Source organism: Oratosquilla oratoria, chromosome 1 (assembly GCF_046742065.1).
Source record: "Oratosquilla oratoria isolate Oo_2021 chromosome 1, ASM4674206v1, whole genome shotgun sequence".
NCBI lineage: Eukaryota > Metazoa > Arthropoda > Malacostraca > Stomatopoda > Squillidae > Oratosquilla > Oratosquilla oratoria.
The window spans coordinates 100,724,633-100,752,132 of NC_134777.1; the positions used below are offsets into that span (position 1 = coordinate 100,724,633).

The 27,500-nt window shown below is 36.7% G+C and overlaps 2 protein-coding genes across 2 annotated transcripts in view; both read right to left on the reverse strand.

The window, feature by feature from the left end:
- Positions 1–24,308, reverse strand: part of LOC143024527 (cytochrome P450 2J2-like) — a 44,143-nt gene extending 19,835 nt beyond the window's left edge. Inside the window, exons 1-5 of the mRNA XM_076183342.1 lie at positions 24,150–24,308; positions 18,844–18,997; positions 16,328–16,428; positions 2,945–3,069; positions 14–117 (exon numbers count right to left, since the gene is read on the reverse strand). Of these exons, the coding sequence (XP_076039457.1) occupies positions 14–117; positions 2,945–3,069; positions 16,328–16,428; positions 18,844–18,997; positions 24,150–24,246 (581 nt within the window). The 5' untranslated portion in view covers positions 24,247–24,308. The remainder of the gene's footprint in view (positions 1–13; positions 118–2,944; positions 3,070–16,327; positions 16,429–18,843; positions 18,998–24,149) is intronic.
- The window catches only part of LOC143024534 (zinc finger MYM-type protein 1-like), a 130,258-nt gene that overhangs the window by 96,555 nt on the left and 6,203 nt on the right, over positions 1–27,500 (reverse strand). The window lies entirely within an intron of this gene.

The following is a 27,500-nucleotide window of genomic DNA, read 5'->3' on the forward strand; positions in this document are numbered from 1 at the left end:
AGAGATTACTTACATCTTGCTTGTCAAGAAGTACCAAATGGTATTCACGATGTGGATGTAGAACTGTGACCCATCCATCAGTTGTTTTCTTCCGTGGCTACGAGACATCTGGTTAATCTGAAACGAGCAGTTGTGAGAGAACTTTACCGTCCTATCGTGTAGTTTACCTGCTTATAAGTAAACTGAGGTGGTTTTAAATTTCTTTCTTTTTTGATATTTCATGCATGAAAATACAACTTAGAAGTTAGAACACTAAAATACGCGTTTCTTGTTTTGTTTTTGTTTTTTCAAAATGCTAGTTGGGACAAATTTGCAAATGATGAAACAAAGATGGAAGAGAAATGGAAAATTTTTAAAGAAATATATAAGGAGGGAACAGTTAAACATGTACCTAAGCAGAAACAAAAAAGGGTGTACATAAAATGTTGGTATAATAAATAGAGTAGCGATTCTAAAGATAGAAGAGGCAAAGCCTGGAAAAGATGGAAAAAGACAAAAAGTGAATAAATGGCAAACATACATCAAACTGGTGTGTGTGTGTGTGTGTGTGTGTGTGTGTGTGTGTGTGTGTGTGTGTGTGTGTGTGTGTGTGTGTGTGTGTGTGTGTGTGTGTGTGTGTGTGTGTGTGTGTGTGTGTGTGTGTGTGTGTGTGTGTGTGTGTGTGTGTGTGTGTGTGTGTGTGTGTGTGTGTGTGTGTGCGTGTCGGTGAAGCGTGGCAAGATATTCTATTTCAAACTTACATTGTTATATTGTTAAATGGGACAGCAAACGAAATAGTAATTAATGTCTTTTACAAGCCTTTCATATTTTGGAGCTGAGAGGAGGGGGAAGTAAATTTCTTTGATTTACTGAAAATTTATATTGAGAGGAATAGTCAAAATACTGAATAGAAAAAATTAAACACAGTAAAAAATGCTAACACGTTTCGTAAAGCGTCGTGCTGTTCCAGTTAGAATATATCTGTATTTGTGTGATGTGAGCCAGTATGTATATTCTAAATGTTACGGGCTCCAATGCCAACTGGCGCCATTCTCTTGACTCCTCAACATAGAGGGTCATATAAAGCATGAATTCTGTGCCTCCGTGGGGTGCCTGTGTGTGGATGTTCTCGGCACTTAGTGCCATCTTCTCGCGGTCAATTCCTCTCGCCTTCTACGAGAACATTTCGTGCTCGGAAGGAGGACGAAATCGTTAACCAATACGTTAATACCACAGCAAAAACGTAGTTTAGTGATCCATAACGAAGATGGATGGCCACTGACTCAAGGAGTTGGCCTAAATCACATCAGACCACACCTTACGACTACAAAAGAAGAGCGGCTGTCAATAAGATGTAGGAGTGATGTAGCAGCAGACGACCACACACACGAACAGTACTCAGAAACCGGAAACATCACGGGCAAGGCAAATAAGAAAATAGATATTCTCAAAACAGTTGCAAACGCAAGAGTCGGACAACACAGAGAAAACTTAATTTGGTACATAATAACGAGGGGCTAAAATAAATAAATGAATAAACAAATGATATACAATGAGAAGCCAAAATCTTTCCAACTGTTTTTTTTCTTATCTATGAGAACAACGCCATCTGCAAATAGATAAATAAAGCGCTCCTTATTAATTCTCCTTTCCTTTTCTAAAAATCTGTTAGATATAGGTTTCGCAGTTTCACTAATTTTAAATTGGTGAAACTGTATCATTGTTCAGCAATGAGCTACAAAATCAATACAACACTAACAAACTAACAAAACCAAATAAATGAAGATATTAATAAGTAAATGAATGAATAAATAAATAGGTGAATAGATAATAGATAAATGAATACATGAATATGTAAATAGATAATTTAGTGAATGAACAAAAAGATAAATCACTAAACAAATAGATAGATAAATAAATAGATGAATTAGTAAATGAATAAATTCATAAATAAATGAATTGATAGATAAATTGATGGATAGATTGATAAGTAAGCAAATAAGCAGATAAATGACAAGATGAATAAATCAATGAATAAACGAAAAAGTTAATAAATAGATAATTAGATAAATAGATAAATGATTAAATGAATAGATAAATTAATAAATGATATACAAATAAATTAATAAATGAATGAATAAATATATCATAGAAAAATAGATACATAAATAGATCAATGAATTAAATTAAAACCTCCCAAAGTATATGAACCAATTTTCACATAAAATGGACAAAGATAGACTTAAGGAGATTTGCTAAGGTCTTCAGAATTTTAAATGTATTAATTAACATTCGTTATGCGATTTTTTCATAATAAACATTAAAAAGACTAGAAATAAATAGGTAGAAATGATTTCGCTGTGCAGTCACTGAATGTAATAATATTTCCAGCAGAAGATATAATTTTGTTTTATTTCAATGTTTCATTTTGTTTTATTTCATATATATTCTTTGGTTTATTATATTCTATCTTATCTATATATCTGTTTTTCAACCTACTTCATTATGAACTAATAGGTTTATTGGAATACATTACCAATGTAACCTATTGTAACAAAATGTTTTCATAATTACATTTAATTTTGTTTTATTTCATATATCTTCTTTTGTTTAGTATATCTTATTTTACGTATTTGTATATCTTTTTTCACCATATTTCATCATGAACTAATAGGTTTGTTGGAATAAATTGCAACTGTAACCTATTGTAACAAAATGTTTTCATAATTATGTTTAATTTTGTTTTATATACTTTGGTTTATTACATTTTATCTTACTTATTTATATATCTATATTTCACCCTACTTCATCATAAACTAATAGGTTTGTCGGAAGATATTGCCACTGTAACCTATTTTAATATTTGTTTCATAATTTATTTTGTTATCACCATAGTCATCACAGCTATTGGCAACACACATTGACCTGTATAATGGAAAAGAAAGACTGTTTCAATGGTACAAACCATGTGCTCTGCTTCTTTTTGAATGATGACTTCTGCCTTCGATTTGCCGAAGCCAATATCACGGAAACTCCGCAGAAGCAAGCGACGATTGTCCAGCCAGATTTGGCCACTTGAAAAGAGTACACCTGCCAACGAAGAAAAGATAAAAATTGCGGTGTATGATACCTGCGATTTCAATTTGATATCTTATTATTTATCTTCTGCCCTAGTATTATAATAAAAATGTCGATTAAAATGAGCATTTTGCCAAAGGGGCACGTAAATAAAATACTTAGGATATCGACAAGAAACCAAAGAAACTAATATTACTTAGTAAAGTATAACTGAACAGTATACCAGGGTAGCAATTTTTACCATAACAAGTATGATTAACTTCATGCTAGGTGAACACAGGTGTGTTCGGATATGCGTATATGAAGATGTGTTTTTATATGTGTATACGTTAATAGGTTATTACATATTTAATCGTGTATATGTATAAATCTAATTAATATTCAGTTATGTTAATAGGCCCTTGACAGGGAAAGAACGCGGCGCAATCCAGTCATGGACTTTCTCTCCCAGATTCAGTCGCCAATTTCACCACTCAAAAATTAATTCCAGCAAAAAAATCAGTAAATAGTTATATCCTTATTAGATATGCAGTTGGACATATATGGATGTGTTGATATGTATAAATTCAAGTTTGTGGTGAGAATGCAAAGAGAACACTTGGATGTAAATGCTTGTATAGGCCTACTGTACTCATTTAGAAAAAATGTCAGTGACATGTTCCAGCGGAGGAATGCGGCAAGCCCCGGCGGTGCAGTTCATGTCCTAGGTTAAGTTGCGGAAAAAATATCTGTATTTCATAAACCCTTGAAAACGTCGGGCAGTAAATCCCCCTCATGAACTGGTTTTACGTTTCTCATACAATATAGATCGCAGAATCAAAATCATGCATGTTGGACACACACACACACACACACACACACACACACACACACACACACACACACACACACACACACACACACACACACACACACACACACACACACACACACACACACACACACACACACACACACACAAGCATGCACACGAACACACATGTATATATATATATATAATATATATGTACATATATATATGTATATATATATATATATATATATATATATATATATGTATATATATTTATATATATATATATGTGTGTGTGTGTGTGTGTGTGTGTGTGTGTGTGTGTGTGTGTGTGTGTGTGTGTGTGTGTGTGTGTGTGTGTGTGTGCCGTCTTTATTTTGTGTTTTTAATTTCGTTTAGTACGTCTCTCACTTTCTACTTTCATTAACGTAATTTGTTGCTCGCCCTTTTAGTCAGCAGGCCCCATGCCTCCCATCATTCAACTTATTCAATTTCTGAGTTCACTTGGTAATTGTATTTTGCACCGTCAGGCTTCTACTTCTAACTTCACTATATTTTCTGTATAGAGGGAATTAAAAGGAGCTTAATTTTTCTTTCTTTTCTTTCCGAATATTACCACACTTGGTTCTCTAAGGTACACCAAGGGACTCTCGTCGAGAACACTCAATTTAGTCCCTATGTCAATTCTGCAGTGATGTCATGGTTTCTTTAGTCCATTGATCTTTAACTTTATATTCAAGAATTTCCCCTTCTCCACCATTTCTCAGGTCAGATTCGTTGTTACAAGTACAATATTGTTTACTTAAGCAATCTCGAATCACTGCATATTCACTTAGGTTACATCAGCAAAAGCAAAACATACACGACATCCAGACTCCCGACCATTTCTGTTACTCTAGGTGGAGAACGAGCTTGCACAACCCTTCACCTACGAATTGTTGTTTACCAAAAAGCCGATCCAATAAAATAAAACCTTCACTACCTACCCCTCTTTCTACCTCACTTGTCTACTTATATCTACGAGCCTCTTCTATATATCCTTGGGTGCGAATGTGGTAGGAAAGAGAGGAGTGGGGGTGGAGGTAGAATGTAGATTGAGAAAAGCGAGTAAATGCCTTGGGGGATTAAAAAGTGTAATGAGAAATACTGTAGACATTTGGAAATGGATGCTAAGAGAGGAACATTAGAGAGGGAGAGAGAAGGAGTTTGAATGTCTTTGAGATGAAATGCCTGAGAAGTATGATAGGGGTTACTAGGCTGGATAAAGTGAGAAATGAGGAGGTGAGGAGGAAAACAGGGGTGGAAGGGAGTTGGGAGATTGGATTGATGAAAGAGTATTGCGATGGTTTGAACACATGGAAAGAATGAGTGAAGAAAGATTAGTAAAAGAGGTGTGGAAGGCAGAGGTGGAAGGAGTGAACATGAGGGGTTGACCCAGGACAGGGGTTCCCAAAGTGGTCGATATAGACCCCCAAGGGTCGATGAGACCATCCAAGGGGTCGACAAATAGCCAAGGGGTCGAAAGGGGGTCAGTAGATTACTAGGGGGTCGATGAGACCATCCCTGGGGTCGAAAGGGGGTCAGTAGATTGCTAGGGGGTCAATATCGACTCCCAGGGGTCGATGAGACCATCCCTGGTGTCGAAAGGGGGTCAATAGATTGCTAGGGGGTCGAAAGGGGTCAGTAAATTACTATGGGGTCGAAAGACAGTCTTTAGAATTAAATGGTTAGCATGAAATGATCCTGTTTTCTTCCCGGACTGAAAGAGTGAGAATAATCAACCAAAACTTAAAGAAAAACCATGTCAGTTCACTCTGAGTCGAAAATCCTCATCATTCTGTATATGTAGGTAGAATCTCACATACACACAAGCACATCGTGAATGAACATCAAGATTGTGTCATATTATTGGCTTGAATATTACTTATAGTAATATAATAAAGAATATATGATATCACTCTTAAAGCTGTTGGTAAATTATAAATATTTGAAAACACTTATGTTTATGTACATGTGAAAGTGTCTGTATCATTACTGGAGCGCCGTTGCCTTGATGAACGCTGCCATTTGGCCCTCTTATAACGGATGAAAATAAAGATAAATAAATAAAGATAAACGAATAGAATAGGTAAAATCCACAAACACGAAAATTGTGAATATAGTACTTTAGAATTACCATAAGTGATTTATGACACCAAACAAGAACTACTGTAAAGAATTAAAACAATAATATCAACAACAAAAATTATAACAATCATAATGATGATAATAACACTATTGATAACTAAAATTATAATAATAAATAATAATAAATAATAATAACAATGATAATGATAATAATAATAATATTACTAGCATTAATACCAATAACAACAACAATAATATTAAAAAACTGACATAATTCGTGAATTAATAATTTGGGGGTCTATAGAAAATCTTAAACTTTACTATGGGGTCGATGAGCTGAAAAGTTTGGGAACCCCTGAATTAGAACCTGGATCAGTTACAGAAAACAGCGGGTCACCATAAATGGTGTAAAATCCAGGTGAGGGAGTGTTTCTAGTGGGGTCCCACAGGGTTCGGTTTTGGGTCTCTTATTGTTCATTATATACATAAATGACTTGGACAATGGGATTAATAGTGATGTTAGTAAGTTAGTGGACGACACTAGAATAGGACGCCTAATTAGTTGAAGAGACGACGCCGAGATTCTGCAGGATGATCTTAATATGGTCGGTGAAATCGCAAATGAATTTCAATATTTCAAAGTGCAGCGTGTTAAACGTAGGGCTACACAACCCCGAAAATAGATATACCTTAGATAACACGTTTTTAGAGAAAACTGAGTGCGAGAGATAATTGGGAGTTCTAGTGAGTCCTGACCTTAAATCCAGGAAACAGCGCATTAGCACCAGGAATAAAACTAACACAGCATTAGGTGTCATCGCTAGGATGGTTACGAATAGAAGTGCAGAGGTAATTATCAAACTCTATCTAGCTTTAGTTAGACCCATCCTTGACTATGCGGTACAGTTTAGGTCTCCGTCTTATAAAATGGACATCAATTCACTAGAATTAGTGCAGAGGAGAATGATCAAAATGATACATGGGCTCAGAAATTTGCCTTACGAGGACAGGTTTAGGCACCTTAACTTACACTCTGGAAAGATGCAGAGTGCGTAGTGATCTAATAGAGGTGTTTAAGCGGATCAATGGCTTTAACAAGGGTGACGCAAAGAAGGTCATCATATTAAGACAACAGGGCAGTAATGGATTTAAACTGGACAAATTTTGATTTAAGAAGAAATAGGCAAATTTTGGTTTCCTAATAGGGTGCTCTACGAATGGAATAGACTTAGTAACCATGTAGTGAACGCTGAAAGTATCAGTCGTTTTAAGAAACAGTTAGACAACTTTATGGATGGAGATGACAGGTGGTAATGGACATGGAACTACATAGTGTAGGCCTTATGGTCTCTTACAGTCTCCTTCATTCTTATGCGTGTGTGTATTTACCTAGTTGTATTTTACGGGAAAGGGAGCTATGCTCGTGGTGTCCCGTCTTTATATCTCATTTTATCTAAACTATTTTTAAATTCATGTATTGTTTTTGCACACACTGCTTTCTTATCTAACTTGTTCCAAATGTCTATTACTCTGTGAGGAAAGCTATTCTTTTTCAGATCTCTTCTATAGCTGTCTTTCTTGATTTTCTTTCCGTGTCCTCTTGTATTTCTTTCATCCCATTTTATTAGATCCTATCTATCAATAATTTCTATGCCTTTCATGATTCTGTAAATAGTTATCAAATCTCCTCTCTCTCTTCTTTGCTCTAGTGTCTGTAGCTCAAGTTTTGCTAGTCTTTCTTCATATGATAGTTTTGAGAGTGTTGGTGCCAATTTTGTAATTGCTCTTTGTATTCTTTCAAGTTTTTTTTATACATTTTTTTGTAATTGGTGACCACATCGTTGCTGCATATTCCTATCTTGGTCTTATCAAAGTGATTAATATTTTCTTCACCATTTCTTCATCCAGGTATGTAAATGCCACTTTGATTGTTCTTACTAAATTATAAGTTTCTCCAAAAATCTTGTTTATATGTTTCTCAGGTAACATATTATTCATAACAATGACTCCCAGGTCCTTCTCATTTTCAACTTTTTTTATTCCTTCTTCTCCCAACTTATATGATCCTTCTATTCTTTTTTTTTTTTTTTTGCTTTTTCCAAATTCCATTATACTACACATTTTGGTATTGAACTCCATCTCCCACTTTCTACTCCATTCCCATACTTTATTGAGATCACTCTGTAGTGACTCACAATCTTCCTCCGTGTTCACTTTTTTTTTTATCAGTTTTGCATCATCTGCAGAGAAGCTCATGTAACTTTCAATTTCTTTATCCATATCATTAATATATATAGCAAACATTATTGGGGCCAAAACTATTCCTTGGGGAACACCACTTATTACTTCATCCCAGTTAGAGTGTTTGTCTCTTATCACTACTCTCATTTTTCTTTCTTGCAAAAAGTCTTCCATCCATTTAAGCAGTTTGCCCTGTATTCCTTCAGTTTCTAATTTCTTAAGCAATTTCTTATGTGGTACTATGTCAAAAGCTTTTTTTAGGTCTAGAAATGCACAATCAGCCCATCCATCTCTTTCTTGTATTATACCTATTAGCCTTGAATAGAAACATATTAAATTGGTGACGCATGATCGTCCTTGTCTGAATCCAAACTGCCTTGGATTTAGTACGTTTTTTTTTTTTTTCTAAATACTTTACGCATCTACTTTTGATAATTCTCTCACAGATTTTTGCTATTGTACTTGTTAGAGAGACTGGTCTATAGTTGGTAGGGTCTTCTTTATTTCCTCCTTTGTATATAGGTACTATATTTGCTCTTTTCCAATCTTTTGAACTTTTCCTTCTTTCAAGGAACTGTTTATTATGCTTTTTTTTTTTTTTTTTTTTGTCTGCTAGTTCATTCTTGCATTCTTTCAAAATTCAATTTGCTATTTCATCTGCTCCATGCGATTTTCTGACATCAAGATTACTCAAGTGTTTCATTATTTCGTTCTTTGTTACTTCTATTTCTTTCATAGGGGGGACTTTCTCTTCCCATTCGATCTCTCCAGGTTGTATGTTCTCCCTTGTAAACACCGATTTAAAATGCTTGTTCATAATTTCTGCCATTTCTATTTCCTCTGTGTATTCAACTCCTCCTTGTCTTAATTTCTCTAATTCTTGTTTTTTTTTCAGTTTGTTGTTTACAAATCTGTAAAACAGTTTTGGTTGATCTTTACATTTTTCTATGACATCTTTTTCATATTTTCTCTTTTCGTCTCTGCACACTTGTACGTATTCATTTTTATAACTAGTGTATATTTTCCGTTTTTCAGGTCTTTTGTTTTTCTTCTATTTGGTCCAAGCTTTGTCTCTTTTGTCTTTAAACTCCCTACAACTTTTGTTGTACCAGCACTTTACATATTCTTTTTCTTGTTTTTGTCTTGGGACATACTTTTCCACTCCTTTTTTTATAGATTTTTGTCAAAATATTCCATTTCTCTTCTACTGTTGTATCTTCTTTGTGTATTCTTTCCCAGTTTTCATTTTGAAAGAATTCTCTTATTTTATCAACGTTTGTTTTTTCATACATCAATCTTCCTTTTCTATATTGTTCATTTCTTTTCATGTATTTTTCCTCATTTAGTTCTAGTTCTATCAATATGTGGTCACTTTTACTTATTGGTGTCTTGTATTCTATCTTTTCCACTATTTCAGGTTCTGATGTGATTATTAGGTCTAGTCTCGATGGTTCTTCTTCATTTCTATACCTAGTGTTCTCTTGAATCCATTGTGTCATTGTGTGGTCAACAATCATCTCAAGTAGAACATTTCCCCATGATTCTTGTCCTCCCTTTACTGTCATCTATTCCCAGCAGACTTCTTTGCAATTAAAGTCGCCCATCATAACTATTCTTCCTCCTTCTTCCATGATCTTATTTAATGTTATTCTTGTGTCTTCTAACATACTTTTATGTTCACTCTCTTCCCACGAGGCTGTTTTTGGGGGCACGTAGTTTATTACAAAATTTCTGCTCTTATCTCTGTATTCTACTTCTATCATAATCATCTCTACTCTATTCTTTCCATATGTGACACTCTTCACGTTTATATCCTTCTTTGTCAGGAACATAACTCCACCCCCTTGTTTTATCTCTCTGTTTCTAATCCAATAATTATATGCATTGTGTCCTATGCTGTTGGGTGGTAGTGGACCTTTTAATTTCGTTTCTACAATTCCCATTATGTCCGGTTCTTTTTCCTTCAGATACTCGTTCAGTTCACTCAGTCCTGTTATTAATCCATCTATGTTTGTGTAGGACACTCTTAACTTTCTGTTATTTCCATTGTATTTTCTGTTTCTTTTTTGTTTCTCTCTGTTATGGACCATTTCCTCACTTTCATATTCACTACTCTCCAATAGAATTCTTCTTTTTCTGACTCCGTTCTGTTCTGGTTTTTTCTTTAGCTTCTTGCCTTTTCATTTTTTCTTCCTCTCTTTCCTCTTTATTCATTTCTCTTTTTATCCATACTTTTTTATATTGTTCACTTGCTGCTATACCCGTTGCACTGAGATCTGGCCGTTAGGGCGGAGCACTGGGAGTTCCCCTGTGGTGCCACATATAACTATTCTATAATTTCATTTTATTTTATAATTCTATTTTATAATTTTATAATGTTGCCTCATATGATTATATTATAATTTTTTGTCACACACCACCACTGAGGTAAAAATCAAAACAATGTTTTCTATACAAAGGTTTCGTTTCTTTAAGTGTAGATATGGCATATGTGCATGAGAGAGCGACGTTGCCGCTACATCTAATCTCTGGCCCCGCCCCCCTCACACTGCATTCAGAAACCATTGCATCCACATGCACGTTCTCGCCATGGATGCCCACATGTGGCAACACCGGGAAATCTCCTAGCCCCGCCTAATCGGTCATTTCTCCTTGCGCTGACTATAGTTTCCCTGTTTTTGCTAAGATATTCTCTGCTGTTGTTTGTGATCTGAATTTGATCTTAATTGGTCTGGTCTTATCTGTACTATATTTTCCGAGTCTAAACATCTCTTCAATTTGTTTTTCTATTTCAGGTTCATCTTCCTGAACTAATTCTAGTAAACTGTTTACTTTTTCTTTTTCCTCTTTAATTCTTGTGGTTTCATTTTGGTTAAATTTCTCTTCCATTCCTAATATAGTTATACATTTCCTTTTGTCTGCTAAGTCTCTTACTATATTCTCCTTCTGTCTCATCACTTTAATAACTGAGTCTTCAGTTTGTTCTTTCATTTGTTGCTTAATTATGTCAGTAAATGCAACTTTACTGTTTTCTTGGATTTTTTTCAGCCCTGTGCTTCTTTTGCTATGGCCTCTTTATTGTCTTTATTATTCCTCTTTAATTCCTCATTCTCATCTTTAACTTCTTTTAACTGTCTTTATAATTCTTCTACTTCTAAAGTTAAGTTTTTGTTCGCCTTCTCTAGTTCTTCCAATCTTTCAACTCTCTGCGCAATCTTGGGTACGTTACCAAACCTACTTTCCCAATGCTCGGTCATTTTTTCAAGTTTTTCCTCTAGTCTTGCTAATCGGAGGAGGTTGGTATCCCCCCACCCTCTTTAAATCCCTGGAAATTATTATCATCACCTTCCACTGTGCTGCTCTTATCTATATTTCTAATCTTTACATTTTTGTTGATCCCGTCATCACCGAAATCATCGTCATCATCGGTCCGTCTTTTGTTTACAAGACGCCTGACCTCCTGGACCAAGTCCCCCTCTTCTTCATTTCCTTCCATTTCCCTCAATAATCACCTCCCCTTCTTTTTTTTTATCACCTTCCCACTACACCACGAACTTTCCCCTTCCCTATAAATACAATAAGGTACTTCCTTGACGTTGACATCCACGTAGATTTTCCTTTTTTTCCGGAACTCCAATTCTCGCCGTCCATCCGACGAAAGTGTGTGTGTGTGTGTGTGTGTGTGTGTGTGTATTTACCTAGTTGTATTTACCTAGTTGTATTTTACGGGAAGGGGAGCTATGCTCGTGGGGTCCCGTCTTCATTTCTCATTTTATCTACACAATTTTTAAATTCATGTATTGTTTTTGCACACACCACTTTCTCATCTAACTTGTTCCAACTGTCTATTACTCTGTGTGGAAAGCTGTTCTTTTTCAAATCTCTTCTATAGCTGTCTTTTTTTATTTTTTTTTTCCGTGTCCTCTTGTATTTCTGTCATCCCATTTTATCAGATTCTCTCTATCAGTAATTTCTATGCCTTTCATGATTCTGTAAATAGCTATCAAATCTCATCTCTCTCTTCTTTGCTCTAGTGTCTGTAGTTCAAGTTTTTGTAGTCTCTCTTCATATGATAGTTTTGAGAGTGTTGGTGCCAGTTTTGTAATTGCTCTTTGTATTCTTTCAATTTTTTTTTATACATTTTTTTGTACTTGGTGACCATATTGTTGCTGCATATTCTAATCTTGGTCTTATCAGGGTGATTAGGATTTTCCTCACCATTTCTTCATCCAGGTATGTAAATGCCACTTTGATTGTTCTTATTAAATTATAAGTTTCTCCAAAAATCTTATTTATATGTTTTTCAGGTGACATATTATTCATAACAATGACTCCCAGGTCCTTCTCATTTTCTACTTTTTTTATTCCTTCTTCTCCCAAATTATATGATCCTGTTATTCTGTTTTTGCTTTTTCCAAATTCCATTATACTACACTTTTTTGTATTGAACTCCATCTCCCACTTCCTACTCCATTCCTGTACTTTATTTAGATCTCTCTGTAGTGATTCACAATCTTCTTCAGTTTTCACTCTTTTCAGTAGTTTTGCATCGTCTGCAAAGAAGCTCATATAGCTTTCAATTCCTTCATCCATATCATTAATATATATAGCAAACATTATTGGGGCCAGGACTGTTCCCTGCGGGACACCGCTTATTACTTCATTCCATTTTGAGTGCTGGTTTCTTATCACTACTCTCATTTTTCTTTCTTGCAAAAAGTCTTCCATCCAATTTAGTAATTTACCTTGTATTCCTCCTTCAGATTCTAGTTTCTTAAGCAACTTCTTATGTGGTACTTTGTCAAAAGCTTTTTTTAGGTCTAGAAATGCACAATCAGCCCATCCATCTCTTTCTTGTATTATATCTATTAGCCTTGAATAGAAACATATTAAATTGGTGACGCATGATCGTCCTTGTCTGAATCCAAATTGCCTTGGATTTAGTACGTTGTTTTTTCCAAGTATTTTACCCATCTATTTTTGATAATTCTTTCACAAATTTTTGCTATTGTACTTGTTAGAGAGACTGGTCTATAGTTGGTAGGTTCTTCTTTATTTCCTCCTTTATATATAGGTACTATATTTGCTTTTTTCCAATCTTCTGGAACTTTTCCTTCTTTTAAGGAACTGCTTATTAGACTATGTATTTTGTCTGTTAGTTCATTCCTGCATTCTTTCAGAATCCAGTTTGCTATTTCATCTGGTCCATGTGATTTTCTGACATCAAGATTACTCAATTGTATCAATATTTCATTCTTTGATACTTCTATTTTTTCTATAGGGGGGACTTTCTCTTTCCATTCAATCTCTTCAGGTTGTATGTTCTCCCTTGTAAACACTGATTTAAAATGTTTGTTCATAATTTCCGCCATTTCCATTTCCTCAGTGTATTCAACTCCCCCTTGTCTTAATTTCTCCAAGTCCTGTTTGTTTTTCAGTTTATTGTTTACAAATCTGTAGAATAGTTTTGGTTGATCTTTACATTTTTCTATGACGTCTTTTTCATATTTTCTCTTTTCCTCTCTGCACGTTTGTACATATTCATTTCTATAACTGGTATATATTTTCCATTTTTCAGGTTTTCTGTCTTTTTTCCATCTGGTCCAGGCTTTGTCTCTTTTGTCTTTTAACTCCCTACAACTTTTGTTGTACCAGCATTTTACATATTCTTTTTCTTGTTTTTGTCTTGGGACATACTTTTCCACTCCTTTTTTGTAAATTTTTGTCAAAATATTCCATTTCTTTTCCACTGATGTTCTTCTTTGTATATTTCTTCCCAGTTTTCTTGTTGAAAGAATTCTCTTATTTTATCAAAGTTTGTTTTTTCATACATTATTCTTCCTTTTCTATATTGTTCATTTCTTTTGATATATTTTTCTTCATTAAGTTCCAGTTCAATCAATATGTGGTCACTTTTACCTATTGGTGTTTTATATTCAATCTTGTCCACTATTCTAGGTTCAGATGTAATTAATAAGTCTAGTCTCGATGGTTCTTCTTCATTTCTATACCTAGTGTTCTCCTGTATCCATTGTGTCATTGTGTGGTCAATAATCATCTCAAGTAGAGCGTTTCCCCATGAGTCGTCTCCACCCTTTACTGTCATTTCTTCCCAGCAGATTTCTTTGCAATTAAAGTCGCCCATCATAACTATTCCTCCATCTTCCATTATTTTATTTAATGTTATCTTTGTGTCCTCTAACATACTTTTATGTTCACTCTCCTCCCATGAGGCTGTTTTTGGAGGCACATAATTTATCACAAATTTTCTGCTCTTCTTATCTCTGTCTTCCACTTCTATCATAATCATCTCTACTGTATTCTTTCCATATATGACACCTTTCACATTTATATCCTTCTTAGTCAGGAACATAACTCCACCCCCTTGCTTTTTCTCTCTGTTTCTAATCCAATAATTGTATGCATCATGTCCTACACTGTTGGGTGGTAGTGGGCCTTTTAATTTTGTTTCTACAATTCCCATTATGTCCGGTTCTTTTTCCTTCAAATAATCATTCAGCTCATTCAATCCTGTTATTAATCCATCTATATTTGTGTAAGACACTCTTAGTTTTCTGCCACTTCCATTGTGTTCTCTGTTTCCCTTATGTTTTTCTTTTGTATGTCGAACTTCCTTAGTTTCATGTTCACTACTCTCCAATAGAATCTCTCTTTCTCTGACTCCGTTCTGTTCTCGTTTTTTGCCTTAGCTTCCAGTCTTTTCTGCTTTTCTTCCTCTCTTTCCTCTTTATTCATTTCTCTTTTTATCCATATCTTTTTGTATTGTTCACTTGTTGCTAGTTTCCCTGTTTTGGATAAGATATTCTCTGCCGTTGTTTGTGACTTCAATTTAATCTTAATTGGTCTGGTCTTGTCTGTGCTATACTTTCCGAGTCTAAATTTCTCTTCGATTTGTTTCATAATTTCTGGTTCATCTTCCTGAACTGATTCTAGTAATTGGCTTACTTTTTCATTTTCCTCTTTGATTCTTGTGGTTCTATCTGTGTTGTGTTTCTCTTCCATTCCTAATATAATTATACATTTCTTCTTGTCTGCTAAATCTCTTACTATATTCTCCTTTTGTCTCATCACTTTAATAACTGAGTCTTCAGTATGTTCTTTCAATTGCTGTTTGACTATGTCAGTGAATGAAACCTTATTTCCTTCTTGGGTTTTCTTCCAATTTTTACTTTCTTTAGCTATTGTCTCTCTGTTTTCTTTACTATTCTTCTTCAATTCCTCATTCTCCACCTTTACATCTCTTAACTGTCTTTTTAGGTCTTCTATTTCATCAGTTAAGTTTTTATTCGCCTTTTCTAGTTCTTCCAATCTTTCAACCCTTTGTAAAATGGTGTTCATATGACCTAACCTACTCTCCAAGTCCTCGATCACCTTATCAACCTTCTTCTCTAGTCTTGTCAGTCGGGGGGGGGGTTTGTGTCCCCCCCACTCTCTTTAAATCCCTTGAAAATATTCTCATCACTTTCTACTGTATTGTTCCTATCTATACTTCTAATCTTTACATTCTTATTAGACATTCCGTCGTCCTCCAGCTCGTCTTGCGGTCGCTTGTTTACTTTTCGGCGGTCTGTTAGGGCCAAGTCCTCTACTTCCTCATTACCTTCCATTTCCCCAGCAATCCCTCCCCTTCTCCTCTTTCCTTACTTTCCCACTACCCCACGAGCAATTTCCCCCACCCTGTAAATACAAAAAGGCACTTCTCTTTGCGTTGGGATCCACAATCTGCACTTTTCTTCAGAACGTTCTTCAAGCCGTCCGTTCGTTGAAAGTGTGTGTGTGTGTGTGTGTGTGTGTGTGTGTGTGTGTGTGTGTGTGTGTGTGTGTGTGTGTGTGTGTGTGTGTTTGCGTGTGTGTGTATACATATATATTGGTAGGTTTAGATAGTTGTTTTTAATTACATCAGACCTCTTGTGCAGATAATTTTCTAATGTAGATAAACAAATTATTGAAAATAATGTTCCACTAAGTGTCATCCATGAGAACTGTAAGTTTCTGTATATAAAAAAGAAAAAAAATCAGATAGCATCACAGTCAGCTATCTCTTTTAAATTTGTATTAGAATAATAAATTACAAAGCGCAAACCTAACCTTTTACTTGATTAGGAATCTGTCCAGATGAATCTTTGCTTCCATATCGGGTAAAGAAATGGTCGGTTCGATAGCTTAATTCATAACGTCGGAAAGCCTCTCTGAAAAATAGAAATCCTGTTCTAAATTGTGATATTCATTTAAATGCCATCTAAACATTACACCTATGACAAAAGAGAACCACGAGTTATTTTAGTCATAGAGATGGAATGTAGTACAATTTAAAATTTTAGAATGAAATGGTGTGGACATTTCATAGACTATATGCGGCAATATCTGCCGATTGGTTATTTTGTTTGTTTATTTGTCTGTCTGTGTGTTTTCTATTGTATCTTTATCTACATCTGACCTGGACATGGACTGAAACGTCTCCTGACGGTATACTTTATCACTGGAAACCATTTTAAGTTCGGGACTAATGATGGTACCTGTTTGTGATGGTCCCACAAGATAGACAGCGGAGGGTTGAAAATTGGTCTTCAGACTGGGACCAAAATCATCTATCAATTCAGCTGTATTGTTTATACCTTTTCTGACATGACTGGCTGATAACCAGCGACTGGTCTCCTCTTTCTGCTCATTTCAACCAGTGATATAGAAACAGTTCCATATCAGTACAATACAGTCCAAAGTTTCTTCCCAGAAAGATCTTCAGGAGACCCCGAGGACCGTTGCCAACTGCTATGGGGCTGCGGGTTTTCCACTTAATGATACTTTAGGCAATATAGTAAGATATTGCCAATGCTTTAAGAGCCGTTTTGTGATGCCCCCATGAACGAGAGTCACACATTATCGTCTATGTTAGAGCTCAGAAACATCTACTCGTAAAGGAATGATGATACTTTTGCACTACAAATGTCCCTCCTTTACGTTGTTCCCTTAAACCTATCCTTTACTACTTCTGTGACTCTACCTCTTCTGGATCCTACTGTGGTAGTGGTGGTTTTGGGGTGTTTGTGTGTTGGGGAGTGAATTCTGCCACCGTGTTCCCCACGCGTGTCATGAAAGCTACCAAATGAGACGGAATGATGGGACTAGGGATCCTGCACTTTGTATGTTCTTCCTACGAAAATCAAGACATAAAATTGGGTCATTCAATGAGGAAGATAGATGTGATAGCGTTATGAGAAACTAAATTGAAGGGGAGGGGATGAGTTTGAGTTTGTGAGTGTTGTTAGGAGGGTATCAGGAGTGGTGAATGGGAGAGGATAGGAAGGAGTGGCTCTGTTTATAAGTGATGAGATAGGAGAGTGCGCGGTGGAGTGGAAAGAAGCATCTTCATGGATGATGTGGGGGAATATAAAATTGGGATGGGAGATATGGGCTTTTGTGGGTAGGTGTGGTCCCAATAGTGAAAGATATAATAAGGAAAGGGAGTTGTTATTGTTGTTTTATAGATTTAAATAAATGTGTAGAGGGTTCTGAGGGAATGTGAATGTAGGTGTTGGAGATCTCAATACTAGAGTAAGAGATGAGCCAACATATGGCGTATCAGGGAGGTTTAGGGTGTTATGTAGGAATTATTGTAGATAAATAGTGTTGAAGATGTATTTAGGAATGAAGTTGATGAGAGCAAATGCAGTGTTTAAGAAGAGAGCCAAGCGTGACTACGTAGGAAATGGTTGTGGAGTGGAGGATGGTTGATTTTTGGACTATGTAGTGGTACACAAAGGAAGGATTGGAAGAGTTCTGGATGCTCGTGTTTCCAGAGGAAAGTGTAGGGGATTATTATTATTATCTTTTAAGGAAAATTAAGAGTGGAAGAAAAATGGAGAAGGAAAAAAAGGGACGGAAATAGAGAAGTGAGGAGATTAAACAAGATAAATATGAAGGATGGAAGAGAAGGAATTCCAGAAGAAGCTGAGAGAAATGTGTGAAGTGGTAAGAGGTAAAGGAAAAATAATAGAAGGATGTGTATGTTTCAAGGAGGATTTGATAAGGTGTGCAAAGATGGTATGTGAACAAGGAAGATGGAAGGGAACAGAAGGAGAGGCTGTGAATGATAGGATGAAAAAATAAAGGCATTGATTTTAAGAAAAGAAGCGATTGTACTAGTTTTGGTTGCAAGGTAGTATATTAGAGGTACAAAATGAAAAGAAAAGCAAAATGCAAGGTAAGGGAGTAAAAAAGGAGGGCAGATGTAAAGTGGGGTAAGAGTTTGACAGAAATTTTGGAAAAGAATAAAAAGATGCTTTGGAAGAAACTGAATAGAGTGAGGGGAGGCAAATCCGGCAAAGAGGAAAATGTAAAGGGTGCAGGTGGACTGATGTTAATGGGAGTGAGGGCGGTGAGGGGAAGATGGATAAAATGTTCCAGTAAATTGTTGAATGTGGAAGTTAGAGAGGGACTGATTATGATAGTGGAAGTTGCTAGGAAGATGACTTAGTTGGAAGAAGAAAATTACAGGGCTATAGACGGGGTGAACTAATATCTAATTGACAAAGAATTTCAGAGGCTAGTTATTCTCTATATCTTAAAAAAACACTGCATCCAGCAGCTCCCTCGTGCCGACTTACTTGATAACATTGTAATCTCCGAGGACGATGACATTTATGTCCAGACTCCGCAGACCTATAACGGGGCCGTACTGAAGGATCCAGTTGTGGAAACGGAGGTGCTGTGGTAACTTGGAGTTCACGCCGAACTGATCCAGAAATGGGAACATAGGACCTGAGGAGGTATGAGACTTTACTCTTCATATCCATACATGCAACAGTTACTAAAATCCTCATCTCCCTTCCGTATGTATTGGAATGGATACAAAAGATCCACAAATTCTGTACAGAGGTCTTTTAAATGAGCAAATATGTGTTTACAAGTAAAGTAAACTGCGCAAACTTAGGTCGCCCACCACTGTGAGAGAATAGTACAATGACCCGGGCGATGCCGTATATTCAGACGGTGAGGCCGGAGTTGGCAACACTGGCGGGCGCACAATTACTTAGTACTGTCGCAAGCCACATGAAATGACATTGTAGCAAATTACGCGTACATACATATGTACGCATTGCACAATGGGAAAAATCTATGATACCTAATAATCAACTCTTGGTATCACTTTTTGGCACATTCTCTTGCCTTGGTTAACATAAACAGATACGCATTTTGCATTCAAATTTCCCATTCATAAAGACTACACAGCCAAATAGATACTGTAGTAAATACCTTTCGGTCACAGTTTTCGCGGGCGACGTGTGAAACTCGGCATGTGGGTGCGCTTGCGCCCATGATTTTTTTTTATTTTTTTTTTACTTAGTTTATTGTGATAGCTTAATTATTAATAGCAATGACGATTAAAACGATTACTTGCACAATAATAATAATAATAATAATAATAATAATAATAATAATAATAATAATAATAGTAATATTGCATGTAGCTCATTAATTGTCAGGCTATAAGCCTCAACCCTCTATGTGTAGAATACACACAAAACCATACCGCAAACAAAACTAACACAACTACATGAACAAACATATACATATCTACATAAACTTTTTCTTCCACTGAAATTATTTTCATTTCCAGCTTTCTCTCCTACTACATCTTCTCATTTCAGCTTACCTACCACTAAAATTATTTCCAATTTCTCTATTTTTCCCTAAGACTAAGCCTCCTACTCATTTTCTAACTTTGTTGGATGGGGATAAGAAGAATAGATATTCCACGTAACCTCACGGTTACACATTAATCCCAGTCTCCAACCCCAAGTCTCCTGCCCACACCTCCAAAGCCACGACGCCACGAAATAGATATCCCTAATCGCCCGGTGGCAAAAGCCCTTTTTTATACACTACTATCTTTTAATTTTCTTACAGACCTTCAACCCCTCCCACAAAAACCGATCCCGCGCAAGCGGGTAGTCTTATCTAGCAAGTCGCAAGTCGCATCTGCTGAAGAGGACTACAGTTGTGGTCGTGATATACAGATCGTGTTTCCTTTATTTTGTTTCTCCGACAGTGGGTTATATTTAAACATATATATATATATATATATATATATATATATATATATATATATATATATATATATATATACATATATATATATACATATAGATATATACATAGATATATATGTATATATATGTATATATATGTATATATATATATATATATGTATATATATATATATAGGCTTGCCTTTAGTGTTTTCAGAAAGAACACCCATTCATTCAGAAAGTTACCTTCACTTATTTAGTCATCACCCAGATCACATTAAAGAAGTGTAGCTTCGGGTCTTTTTCTCCGAGCCTTCAGGATTTGTAGCCCCCAATTTTTAGAACATGAATTAATCTCCATCAGGTCCCAATTAACAAAATTAGCTTACCCTCAGTGGTTCCTGGATAAAGCCCTCAGCCAAGCCAGAACTAGCTTTTTCAATCCCCCTTCCACTAAGCCAAAAGAGAGACAAAATCCCCTTGTCATTCCCTTTTCAGAGTCCATTAGTCATTCGTCCAATTTTCTCCACAAAGAGAAGGTAAATTTAATTCATAATTACCCGAATACCATTAATAAAAAAGTTGTTAATGTTCACCAGAGGTTGAGAGAAGATCATATCCCAGGTGTTTACTCCCTTCCATGTAAAGATTGTAATCTTTCATACATAGGTCAGACGGAGAGAGACTTGAGGACAAGATTGAACGAACACAAAAGGTCTATCAAGAATAGTCAAGAAAGTTCAGCCGTGTTTCATCACGTGAATAAATCATATCACCGGATGGACTGGGAAAAATCCGATCTTATTTATAAATATGGTTGTGGGTTCAGAAGGAAAATGGTAGAATCCACTTTAATTGAATATCTGCCCACGATGAATATTTCCAAGGGTCAATGGACCCCAGACATAATATCAGGATTATTCATCACCAAACAAATTGTTAACAAGTTTCCTCCCCCTCCCCCTGACCCGACCTCATGTCATCCTCAGGTCACATAAGGGTTGGGGTAGTGACATTTATTCTTTTCCTATTTCTCTTCCCTTTGTAAGAGGTTGCTATATATGAAAGCATCCTCCTTCCACTTTGTACTACTGAAGAGGATTGCAGTTAGCAATCGAAATATATAGTTTCGCTTACTCAACTCTTTCTTTCGTCCGACTGTGGTGTTAGTTGTGATTTACAAATGTGTTACTACATTTCTCACCAGTGATATAAACATATATATATGTATGTATGTATGTATGTATATATCCCGTCTGGGGTATTGGCTGCATGTTACTGTGAGGTTAAAATCTACTCAGGAGCATACAGTTGATACTTTAGGGTCTATATGGGACGTCCCTTCGTACTAGAGCCACACATAATTTTTATTTTTTTTCTGTGTTAGAGGAAATCTCTATTCATAGAGAAATTATGATATTTTATTATACTGCGACTGTCCCTCCGTTATGCTGTCCCCCCACTCTTAATACTGTCCTGTACCACTTCTCTGAATATACAATTCCATTTTCGCAGAACCCTGTGGTAGGGGAGAAAGAATACTGCCACCGAGTGTTCCTAATTAGTGGTAAAAGGCGACTAAAATGGGACGAAGAATAGGACTATGTATCCTATTCATTGTACCCCCAAAGGGGACATTCCTAGAAACCGCAAAAGCATAAGAAGGTTTAGGAGTAGTTTTCCAACCAGAACTCAAAGGTTTGGGTCTTTTAATATGCGTGGGTGTGGCATAGGTGAGAGTAAAAAGAAAGAGATAGGTTGTGTGTTTGTGAGAAGAAAGATGGATGTGTTGGCATCGAGTGGAACTAAGTTGAAAGGGAGGGGCGAGTTTAAGTTTGGGAGTGTACTGGGGAGGGCGTCAGGAGTGAAGAGAGGACGACGGAGAGAAGGGGTGGGTATGCTAGTAAGTGAAGAGAAAGGAAAGTGTGTGGTGGAGTGGAAAGAGGTTTCTTTTGTGTTAATGTGGATGAAGGTGAAACTGGGAAGGAAGATGTGGGTCTTTGTAAGTACATATGGAACTGTTAGTGAGAAGAGTGTAGAGGAAAGGGAGGTTTTTTGGATAGATTTAAATGAGTGCATAGAGGGTTTAAGGAGAAATGTCAATGTCGTGATATTGGGAGATCTCAATGCTAGAGTAGGACATGAATCAATAGACGGGGTGGTTGGGAAGTGTGGAGTGCCAGAGGAAAAAATGTTGTGGAAAGTTGATGGTGATGTGTGAAGAGAGATGATGATAGCTAAACAGTGTTTATGAAAAAGATCATGCATAAATACACACCGGAGAGGGTGGTGGATGGAAGGGTGGTAGATAGGGCTTTAATGGTCTATGTAGTGGTACCCAGGAAAAGAGTAGGAAGAGTTTTGGGTGTACATGTTCTTAGGAGAGAGAGTTGGGGAATATCAGTTAATTTTTTGGTGGGAGACAAGTTGAGAGTGGAGGGTAGATGGATCAAGAGGAAAAGGACAGAAGGTAGAAAGATGCATAGAGAAAATTGTTTAAATAAGAAGGAAAAGGAACAGGAATACGAGAGAAGCTGAGAGATGTGTGGAGGTGGTGAAGGATAGAGTGGAAGTAGGTGTGGAATATCTGACACAAGATCCCAATCTGATGACGCGGGCAGCGATAAGGACGACTATGGCATGACTAACGCTACGAAACTCCCCTTATTAGGAGTCTAGGACAATACCCTTTTATAGAGGACTTTGTACCGTGGAGTGTAATGAATTGTGCCCTAAATTCAACTCGCCGGTGGCAGGGTTCGAACCGACTTTCGTCACAAGTAGCAATACACTGATCCAATCGGCCAGCAAGCGTCCTTAAATGTGTGTGCGGCATAAATATTGGTGTTGAGGATCCCCTACTTTCCTCGTTTCTCCTGGATCTCGAATGATGCTAGAGGCTTGGTTAAACAAATTCTTGATTCTTTATATGGTTTAGGCAACAAGTTGATTATTTGCAAGAAATGTTGCAATGACTATGAGAAAATAGATTACGTTACTACTTTGCTGGAATCATTGTCGATAGTTGGTCGACCACGCATTTTTCCCACTTGCACATAAAATTTATATATTCTACAACAGAATCCTGCAATAATATAATGTTCTCCCCATCAGAGTTTGCCTTCCAGCCAGCCTGATATTGGCGCCCAACTTGGGCCAGCACGACTACCTAACAGTATGAAACAGGCTAACTTTCATCTGCGATATAGATAAGTTTGCACCAATAAAGCTACTAGCATCACTTGGACAAAGAAAGTTAATGGCCTGATTGATCTACCTTATGCTTACAGACTTCGCAGAATCAATCTGCACTCTGAGGGTAAGATGAAGACTTGATCTTATTTATTGCTCTATTGTTATAGATTTGTTTTTGATGGCCTTTCAGTTATCCAACCAACTGATGTATTCACTATGTCCCCAGCAATTGACACCAAGGGACAGAGGTTTGTAATCGACGTCCAACACACTCAGAAATACGAAAAATATTCTTCTCGTCTCGGGTAATCCATAAGTGGAAATGTTTGCCCTAGTTTGACAGTTTTCATATCTAAGCTCCATTTTTTTTTCTTTGAGGGGGGGGGGAGATGAACTATACAGAAGGAAAATGATAGAAACCTTTATTAACTCAAGAAAAAAAAAAAAAAAAAGCATGGCTTTTAAGTATGAGGCTTGATCGCCAGACAGGTAGAAACAATTCTATTATTTGTAATTGTAATGAATTACTTGTGTAATCATGGTATATACGCGTATTCTTTTACAATGACTTATGGAACATTTTATGTTTGAAGTAGAGTTACACTTCAGCTTCGAGTCAAACCCTTCGTTTGTAGTGCTCAGTTTCATTATATTGAAAATTATTTTCTTTATTGCTCGAGACTCACCTGGAGGAAAGTTACGCGATCTCCTGAAGAAGAAGAAGCAGATGAGACCACAAACAAAGAGGACGAGAAGCTCGAAGAGCGGCATGGTTCCTGTCATCGGTGACGAAATACACTAGTTGAACCCAAAGTCAATTCATACACTATTTAGAAAGAGAATTGGAAGGCTGGTTATATCAGAGGTACTCGAAAGAATAAGTAGAGGCTTGAAATTTTTGTTTTAACTGATCAAATATTCTACTGGTGACGTACCTATAAGTGATTAGATTAGATTATCGCTTGTGTATTTATGACTTCATGAAAGCTCATAATATTACTTGGTACTTCAATATCACACCCCTTCACATACCCCCACACTTCCAATGTAACGAACTCCTAACGATACAATACTTGACAGTCAATTTGGATTGGGGGGTGGGGTCTCGATTGGAATTTCAGATAACAAAAATGACACATATAAAGAGAATGATATCCAATTGGTAATAAATAGATTTCTACAGAGCACCCTTACGGGCAAGAAGCAAGGTGACGTAATCTCGTAAATAAGTAGGGCCCCGCATGATGCATTGTGGGCTGGTGTATGGAAAGCGCCCCCGTTGTTCTCCTCCGTCACTGTCCTTTTGTGGGGGATCATTACCATCGCTCGAGGGTATCTACTCACCTTACGGGTGGGTGGGTGTAGATGGGCGGATATGGCGACGGTTCCAGAGTGTAGCCCAACGACCGCCGCACTAATTCGTGGCACCAGCTCACAATAATGTAGGAAAGGTCCTACATGCCCAGCCCAAAACCGAGTTTTGCAGTCATACTTCCTGGCTGAATGAGAGTTGCGCCAGGCTATGTGTTGTCTGCTTGCTGGCCTTTTAGTGCTCTTTGATAGAAGGTAGTGCCCCTCAATTGCCATTCGATTAACGGCTCTAGGTTCAATGCAAAGATTCATATGAAGTTTGGAACAATTATCAAGGAAGTAAGCATTCCCACAATTCGTCAGCAACCAATATAGAAATTGCTAAAGTGCACACAGCCATGAAACGTCGTGCCGGAAACACCGTTGTAAAGCCAAGTGCAGTAATAAGTGAAGTTACACTGGGATCATTACTAGATGAGGAAAACTATAACCCTTCCATACGGTGAGGCCTACGTAGGCGTCATGAGGAGCAAGTGGGTACGCGAGGATGCCGATGTCGGCGTCTTGATTATATTTATTGTAGTTGTACCTGCGTGACCCCCATACTCTGTAAACTGGCTTTATCATATTTTCTATGGTTATCAAAATTCACGGGTGAAAGAGAGAACGAGCATTACAGCGGTGACTTTATTTTTTTTTTTTATAATGCGAGTATTATGACGCAACATCGCACGTCTGGCAGCTAATGCTGCCCGCGAGATTTTGGCCCAGAGTGAAGGGGTAAGCAAGCGGAAAACCGTAAGTGCTCTCACTCCGACTCCTATAGATCTTCAAGAAGAAATATCTATTATTTGCAACTTTGAACAGGCAGAATTTCCAGGAGTTTTTTTATTTATCTATTTATTTATTTTTCATTTATCACAAAATATGCACAAAAAGATAGCTTCATGGGTTACATTTCTACATACAACAACAATGTCAGCTTTGGACTGAAAACCAAGATTTGGCCTTTGTTCCTCTTCCATATATTGATACTTATATTGACACCCTCTCTGCGGACATACTCGAAGAACTTGCAACATTGTTGAATTGGCTCGAAGATAACCATTTTGGAAGACCAAATCGACGTGGAACCAGTAGAAGACCTCTTCTCCCACCTCCCTCTCGAAATGTGGAATATTTACGAGAGAACCAGGCAGGTGTAGCTCCAATACCAACACCTCCAGGCCCTTTCCACAGATTTAGGTTTGGGTCTTTATTAACTAAAATTAAATTTCTGAGAAAATAATTTTTTTGCCACATAATACTCTGACCCCAAGACGCATGTAGCCCTTGCCAGTTTTTTATTGAGTCTGTTGTTATACGTCTTATGCTCGTCTCCTATGCCAAGGTGGCTCCCGGCTCCTTCCTACTTCCTTCCTTCCAGTACCTTCCATTCTGTTTGTATCTATCTGACTATTTTCTCTGTTTCCATGTTGTCATCACAGACAACAATCCCCGTATGTGCAGAAAACACAACAAGAAGAGATTACCAAACAAAAAACAGATTTATGACACTAATATACAAAAGAAGATATTTTTCAACAAGTCAGCCTCTCACGGACACCACAGGAATAATCATCATGCAAGCACACATAATGGAAACAATATACAATATAAAAGAGGTAATAAAATCCTAGATCAACTCCTTAACTTAGACATATTAATCTCTAACAAACGCCCCACTAGACAACCTCCTCAACATAACCAAAATGCACATTCCCTAGGCAATTCAATGTGCTCTTTCTCACTCTAACCGCAATCAACATGAGAAACCATTAAAGATCACCAGCAAACTTACACAAAAAATAAATAAAAATAAATAAATAAACAAAACATAAAGATTAAAAAAAAAGTATATAAATAAAAATGAATATAAGAAACCAGATGGCCAAAATACAATGGAGGAATAGAACAGGACTTAGAAATATCTGACTTAATTCAATTCTCTTCTATAGTTAAATCATAGAAAGGATAAAAAAACTCCATACTAAAAACAAGTAAGAAATATATTTCCAGAAACCACAAGAGAAAATATAACTCCAAGTCCACAACATATAGTTTCCTTAAAAAGGGAGAAACAAACGAAAACAGTTACAGCAATTGGATAAAGACATCGTAAAAGAAAAAAATGGAGATGATATATATGAAAGATAAATAATGAAAAACAACAAATGTAAAGCACAGTAGAAGTTACACCCCACTTCTCTGAATCAACATGAATTGAAAAAGGGCCGTTTTCTTTTTCATACCAACATGTTACTCACAAACTGAATAAATACGAGAGTGCTTCAACAAGAAAGTCCTGACAGATATACCTGTAAGGGTGGTAAAAAGCATATGACTGTTGACACGATCGAAAGACGTATTCTATGAAGAAGAGTAACAGAAAATTATATGCACAACAATGAGAAGATAAGATTGACAAACCTCCTGGCCGGCATAGAGTGCTGTGTTACAAAACAATCGTCTATTGGGATCGAAAAACTGCATAATGAAGTCCCCCGAATAGCAATAACAACGTTATTTAATTTATGCACGACTGACCTCCCTACACAGCCGTTGCAAAATATCGGCCAACATTACAAATCTACGTCGACAAACTAGAACTATGAATAAGAGAAAACAGAATATCGGTTTCTACCCAGAAATCATCGATGACGTTGCTTTCCGGACGACCATAAATA